This window comes from Diospyros lotus, chromosome 9 (genome assembly GCF_014633365.1).
Source record: "Diospyros lotus cultivar Yz01 chromosome 9, ASM1463336v1, whole genome shotgun sequence".
In the NCBI taxonomy this organism is placed as follows: Eukaryota; Viridiplantae; Streptophyta; class Magnoliopsida; order Ericales; family Ebenaceae; genus Diospyros; species Diospyros lotus.
Window position 1 is genome coordinate 9,564,048 of NC_068346.1, and position 6,977 is coordinate 9,571,024.

Sequence of the window (6,977 nt, forward strand, 5' to 3'; positions counted from 1 at the left end):
TAAGATTTTATTTATATATTTTAATAATAAAATAAAATTTTAATTATACTAACAAATTTTGAATTTATAATTTCTAAACAATAACTAATTTCTTAAATAATTTTATCAGATGCACTTAAATTAAAATTTTGTTTAAAATTTTAAAAATATAATTATAATTATCAAATCTCACTCAATTAAATTTTATTTTTTTTTATTTTATCCTTATATATAACATGAGACATCATTATTTGCAAAAGGTGAAATCCCTCACCTTAAGGGCCCCTCACACACTATTCCGTGTACTTGAGAGGGGTTAATCACGATACACGACGGCGTACCAGGTAGAAGGCACAGTGTATAATGCCCACAAAGAGCCACCCCAGATGAGAGTGAAACTCTCACACTACAGTTGCCATGACTCGAACCTACATGCTTGTCTGCAATCTATTATTTGGCTATCATCCGTGCTACGTCCATGAGACATCTTTTTTATATAAATAGATGAATAAGAGTTGAATTTGTATTTGAGTTTTTGTGACAAAAGAAAATCCAATGAAAGGAAAAATAATTGAATGATGGAAAAGAGAGAAAGTTACCTTACTCTTATTTCAATTTTTAAGGAAGAAGAGGAAAATAAATGTATTTCTCTTATTTTAGAGTTTAAAGTGAGAATAGAATAATTATAATATTAATTTTTTAATACAACTTTTATTTTATATTATTATACATAGAGTGTTTGTTGTGTAAAGTTTATTAATATTAATTTAACATAATTTGGAATCTCTTGTAAGCTGATGATCAATTAAGATATTTAATGTCTTCCATTCTCTAAGTCATTTTGAAACAAAATCTCTTTCAAATCTTATTTCTCTATCTCAAATCCTAATTATTTTGTTTATCTTAAAATTCTTCATGCTAAGATTGTTTGAGATCTTGATGTCGCTCTTTTGTTTGCTCCACTAGTTTAAATCAATTTAGCTATCTCTAATGTTTGTTCATAGAAATCTAAAAAAATTATCTGTGTAAGTTATGAATTTTAAAATAATCATTCATTTTTTTTTTTGGTTTATGTAGAAATTAAGTTTATTTATCATTTGATTTTGCGTAGGATCTTATCCTTTTCTTTAGTTATCGGACTAACACTTCAAGTTTGATCCAAAGCATTTTCTTTTGTTTGCTGTTTTGTTAGGTCGGGCCCATGAAAATTGGACAGTCCATAAATTGAAAACCTTCCTCTTTCTAAGGGCCCACTGCCCAGGTCCAGCCGCCCACCCCCTCCCCCTCTGCAAAGCTTCGCCCCTGCCCTTCTCCCTCTCTCGCTCCGTCACTCCTTCCGTCGCCCTCGCCGTCGGCGCCTCGCCCTCGCCCTCGCTCTCGCCTCTCGCTGCTCCGTCGCTCTCTGCCTCTCTCTCCTCTCGCTGCTCCGTCGCTTCGAGCCTTCGTCGCAGTTTCGCACCCTCGCCAGCTCTCCCTCTGTCGCTCGCCCTCGTGGCCGGTGGCTTGCTCTTGCCTCTTGCTCCGTCGCTCTCTGTCGCTGGTGGCTCGCTGCCTCAGGGCCCCAAAATCTCAGGTACGGCACTGCCGCCGGAGCAGTCGAAAGGGGATTCCGCATTGACTCGTCCCCGGCACCGGCAGGGGAGGAAACAGCCGCGCGCGACGGGCAATGGAGAACTTCACGGCCCTCGTCATGAAACTGGCCGCCTCCGATCCCTCCAAACCCCTGACGCCCGGTCGGAAGGCAGCCATCGAGAAACACCTCCGTAACTGCTTCACCGAGTTTCGCACTCCCAATCATCCTACCTACGCTGCGGTAACACCTCTCTATCTTTATCTCTCTCTCTATATATATACATTTTATGTGTATATGTTTGAGGATGGAGTTGGTCCAGTAGTAAGGTTATTTCCTGTAGAATACACGTATTATGAAGACAAAGGATAGTGATTCGTGAATAAATAATATAGTGCCCTAGGGTTTCAGGTATTCATTTTTATCGTCAAACAAATGGGAAAGAAGCTGGAACTTTCAACTGCTTGTTCAAGTTACGTGTAATTTTGTGCATAATTTTGACACTTACAGGAGGGTGATTAACAAATTGCAAGTCTTTCTGTTAGCTTCTACTGATACTAAGATGGATTACTGAAAAAGTTCGTTTCAAAGGGTAAATTTAGGAAATTGAGATTTTCACACTGGCAATGGAGAAAATCAGATATAGAGGTGGCCAATGCTTTTATTTGTCTGAGAATTCAGAGGATGAAATTAGGCTAGGTCCCAGACAAGCCTTTTATGATCTGCTATGATCATCTGTAAAAATGAAGCCTGTGTATTAAAACCTGTTCCTTTGCAGTCTACAAAGTCTAGGAATCTGGTCTTCCTATACAGGGGATAGAAATTCTCTGGACGCACATACAGATCATGCAGAGCGAACTTGTTCAATTATTCTTCATCTTTTCTACCAGGAATTTAAATGCTTCAACTTTTGTTTTTTTTATTTTAAACATTGCTTGTCTAAGATGTGAAATATTGCTTCTCTCTTTGTGAGGTGAAGCTGCTGCCTTCTTGTATCTTACATCTTGGAGGGTTTTTATCATATATGATTGAAGGCTTCTTTATATAATCTCCTGGCCAGAAACCATCCCAATCAAACCCAAAGCCTCCTCAATTGTTTTACCATTTTGGCTATCAACACTACAGGAGACCATCAGGTTGTCTGCAAATGTCATAAGATTGATTGGAGTACTATCTCTTGTTATTAGTGGTGGAGCATTGTGGGGGTGGGTGGCATGGCCCCCCTTCCTCTGCATAGCATTTGAATTTATATTATACATTCTTATAACTTTCATATATAATATAAATTCTTATATAGTGTTGAAAATTTAATTATAATTTTTATAAAGATAGCCTCCAATATTTAATATTAAGAAACAATGAGTGTAATAGCTTTGTAAAATAAGACCTAAATTTGATGTTAAGAAAAATAAGCGAAGAGATTATGTACAATGACATTGTTAAATTAAAAACTTGTCAAAGCTTAATAAAATTATGCATGAGTAGTTGTATTTATACATTCTCTTTGGCCCCCAAATAGTAACTGTCACCCTCCAGCCCTGCTTGTAATTTGCATTTCTTTTAATTTGTTGTCTCCTGCAGCCTTCATCAAGATTCTGGACAACACTTCGTTTATGAGTATAAATAGGAAAGGTGAAAGTGGATAGACTTGGTGCTGCCCCTTCTGTGGAACAATTTTGCCCATATGACCTATTTATGAGAATTGAACAGGTTGTAGTCTCTAGACTCTGGCTTGTCTAGAAAACCAAGTTTTTTGAGAACCCAGTAGATTAGCTCCCATTCCATACATCATAGGATTTAGCCATATCCATTTTGATTGCCATAAGGCCTCCTTGACCTTCTTCTTCTTCTTCTTGTCTCTAGTGTTAGAATAATATCGTCAGCAATGTTTCTGCCAGGGATGAAACCATCTTGAAAAGGTGAAACTATGTGAGGGGGGTATCCCCTTTGGTTAAGTTTTATGTGTTGTTGTTTTTCTTTTGTTTTGACCTTTTTTGTTTGTGTTTTTCTCTAGCTTTTTTCCTTTGTAATGTTTTAAAAAGAGAGACAAACTTTAAATGTGTATAATGTTGTGAAGTTTTGACATTTTTATGGTGTGTGTAATCCAGATGATATACAAGGCACTATTGGGACTGAAGGATGATGGAGGCTCCACTGAGGGATCCATATCAGAGTTTATTAGGAAGGAGTATGACGATTTGCCTTGGGCTCATTTCACTTATCTGAAACATAATCTAAAGAAGCTTTGTGATAGTGGTGAGATTGTTATAACTAGTAGCAACCGTTATTTGCTTGCTGATGGAACCATGGGCCTTAATTCTGGTCATTGCTCTAGTCCTAAGCCAGAGTCAACAAAGCAGGTGCAGAAGCATAAGGGGAAGAAATTAAATGGGCGAGCCAGCCGGGGTAGAAAGAATAAAGTTAAAGAGAACATTCAATGCGAAGGAGAATATATGGTAGTGTTTCAAGGGCCAAACCAAGTACAAGATCAACATGATCAAGTGATTGAAGAATGGAATATACCAGTGGAACCACATAACAATCTGATTGAAGAATTAAGTGTGCTACAAGCTCAAAAGCTAGACAAACAAAGTATTCTCATTGGAAAACAGAACCAACCTGAAGAACAGGTCATGGGTTTAGAGCATATAGAGCCAAATCAACTAGAAGATGCAAGCCCTGAAAGACCTCCCGGGTTTGAGTTTGTGACAGTTCAGGAATTGTCCAAGTTACAGGAGAGACCACTTCTAGAAGGGTCTCCATTACTTTGTTCTCAGCAGAAGAATCCAAAAACCCACCTGGAAACAAGAAGGATACCTGTTGATATACCTTTCAATGCAAAGCAGCTTAATGAGGAGAAGCGATGTGAGCAAATATATTTAAAGGTGCCTCAAGGTACACCTGATACATTCTTGCCTCCTTCAACATCAAAAAAGCCTGCAGGTTTAGCTTCAGATGCATATTTGGTTGAGCAAGAGCAGCAACCAATGTCCTCGAACCAAGAGATGCAGATAGAGCTTGAGCTAGCGACAACAGAGAGACTATCTCAAACAGAGAGGATAATATTGGAGGTGCAACACCAACAGGTGTTGGATAAGCCACAGTGCAGACAATTACGCCAACGGCCTCCTAAATTTGAAGCTGCTGCTACAATTACAAAAGATGAATGGTTGGCTCAAAGCCATCAGCCCAGGGCGCATCACTATCAGGAGAATATGCAGCCCCCAAATAGAGGAAAGCTGCAGCAGTTGAAACAGGCACCGGCAGAGGAATCAACTCAAGGAGAGCAACAGCGATCAAAACTCAACAGTAGGCTGAAGTTGCTTTTATCTTATCCAGAACGAGCAAAGAGTTGTATTGATTCACAGAGAGAGCCTGGGCATCAAACAGTAATTTCAAGTTCTGAAAGCGCAGAGGGTCAGTGGGACAAACAGTTACAGAAAAAGCCATGCCGTGGGCAGTCACGGACTTTGCACCCCAAATCTGAAGCAACTGCCACTGCAACTCCATTAGAGCCTACACAAGATCAGGACAAGGAGCAGCAACACCCAGCTCCAAAAAGACGTCAGCGATCTTGTAAGTCTTCACATAATTCTGAGCAACAGCATCTGGAGCAAACAAGGAGTGAAACCCAAGGAAGGTCTCCTAACCAAAAACCAGGTGATGCAACAAGCAACAATTTGTTGCTTTTGGAGAACCAGTTGCAAGCATACAAGCGCAGGGGCCTCCGGGCAAGGAAAGACAACGGAGGCTGGACAAAGTAAAATGACACAAACCTGGTAGGTCAACATTGCTTATGCTTTCCACTCCCACCTAGATGAAATTGATGGTAGCATAAATGAGGCAAAAAGTAGCCTTGGCTGGTGAGTTCCTCACAGTTAGCAAGAACTCTGATTGCCTTCATTGATATTTGCAATCCCTATTGATATCTTGGCTTGCTGTTTTGATCAGTTTGTTTCCTTGGGTTGCAGCCTAAAACTCTCCTATTATTATGTACTGTCTGTTTTATATAGGTCTGCCATTAAATTCATCCAAATATCCATGATGCACTTCTTAATTTGTGTGGCTAACTAACATGTGGAGCTAGGACAAACAGAATTGGAGAATTTCACTGAATTCCAGAAGGAATTCATCACTTTTAGCATTGCTTTCCGTTGATTGGGCTGGGACTACAAAATTTCCTAGTTTTGGTTGGGAAAATAGAAGTTAAATTTTGACTTCTGCTGTTCTGCATCTATTTATTGCTAACTGTGACTTTATTCCAGCAGTCCATTGTTATTTATTACTTTTGGCATAAACATTGCAGACTAAGTGGCTGTGAAGTAAATGCCTTTCCTTTAAATCAAACATCCTAAATGGAATGTTTGTCATATCTCTTGTGTTTTATTGCTATAACTTAATCAGTGTCCTGCAGCACCTTTGTGGATTGCGATCAATCTTCCAGTTTTCAGCCCAACAGATGAATGCCACAATTACTGTTGTGTGCCATATTAATGCTTATATTGGGTACGCAGACATGAATGTTGGTTCTTATGATTTTCCATGATGGAGACATTGTCTAGATGACAAGTAAGAGTCAGGTGGGACTGTATTTTCTCTACTGCTTTTGTCGAAGATAACCTTTTGGGAGGTGGCCTCCAGGATTGTGTTCGAGTTACCTTTACACTTTTGTTAATTCTATTTCTGGAAAGCTAGTTATGTTATTCGCTTTCTTCTTTGATACCGCGTCAACAATCCACTGCATACATTGAAGTCCTTATGCTATATATTTGTCGAGGCTTTAACAGGCAGCTCATAAAGCTAGAACTGAAGAAAGCAAGGATTGACCTGCTATTCACATTTGTTAAGTTGATTTTCTCCTTATTTATGCTACAAATGATGTTAATGCAAATTCTCTCTCTATTATTGCAGGGTTGTTAACAAAAGTTGGGGAAGTTGACAATACAGATCAGTAGACTTGTTGGAGAGGAGAATGCCAAAGAGAAGACACTGGAGTTTGTGGGCAGAATAGAATATCTAAGAAGGACCTGCAAATCCACATTTCTTGTTGGGCGAATTAGGGGGGGAAGTCTTTCATATAATAGGGAATTATAGCTGGCTGTTTCTTGTTTTCTGATTGAACCATTTATACTCTCAGCATAGGATAGGATTTTATCTGTTTGATGCTTAAACAAGTTTCAGGAGTTCCTATTCTTTGTTTCAAGCGTTCAAATTCCTCTAGAATTAAGGTAAAAGTTTGTTTCTTTTACTTGATAAATTTGGATAAAGTTCATGCTATCGCCTTCTTTTTATTTTTTTCCCCCTTTTGAGTAAAAGGAAATGTCCAGTGTTAAGGGGATCCCTATGATGACAAAAATAAAAAAGGCTGTTTGGTTTAACTAGCAAGTAATTACGAATAATTCACCCAAAATAATAAGAATTAGACCTA

At 38.7% G+C, this 6,977-nt stretch overlaps 1 protein-coding gene across 1 annotated transcript; it reads left to right on the top strand.

Moving 5' to 3' along the window:
• The first annotated feature begins 1,241 nt into the window (after positions 1 to 1,241).
• LOC127810058 (uncharacterized) lies at positions 1,242 to 6,821 on the top strand. Its single transcript, XM_052349278.1, has 3 exons — positions 1,242 to 1,792; positions 3,658 to 5,328; positions 6,461 to 6,821. Exons 1-2 carry the CDS (start codon positions 1,646 to 1,648, stop codon positions 5,311 to 5,313), a joined length of 1,803 nt encoding a protein of 600 aa, XP_052205238.1. The 5' UTR covers positions 1,242 to 1,645; the 3' UTR covers positions 5,314 to 5,328; positions 6,461 to 6,821.
• Positions 6,822 to 6,977: the final 156 nt, after the last annotated feature.

What these genes read in the sequence shown, in the direction of transcription:
- LOC127810058 (XM_052349278.1), top strand. Translation starts at nt 1,646, where the DNA reads ATGGAGAACTTCACGGCCCTCGTCATGAAACTGGCCGCCTCCGATCCC. An exon ending in ATCATCCTACCTACGCTGCG is followed by an intron (nt 1,793 to 3,657) that starts GTAACACCTCTC and finishes TGTGTAATCCAG; the next exon opens with ATGATATACAAGGCACTATT.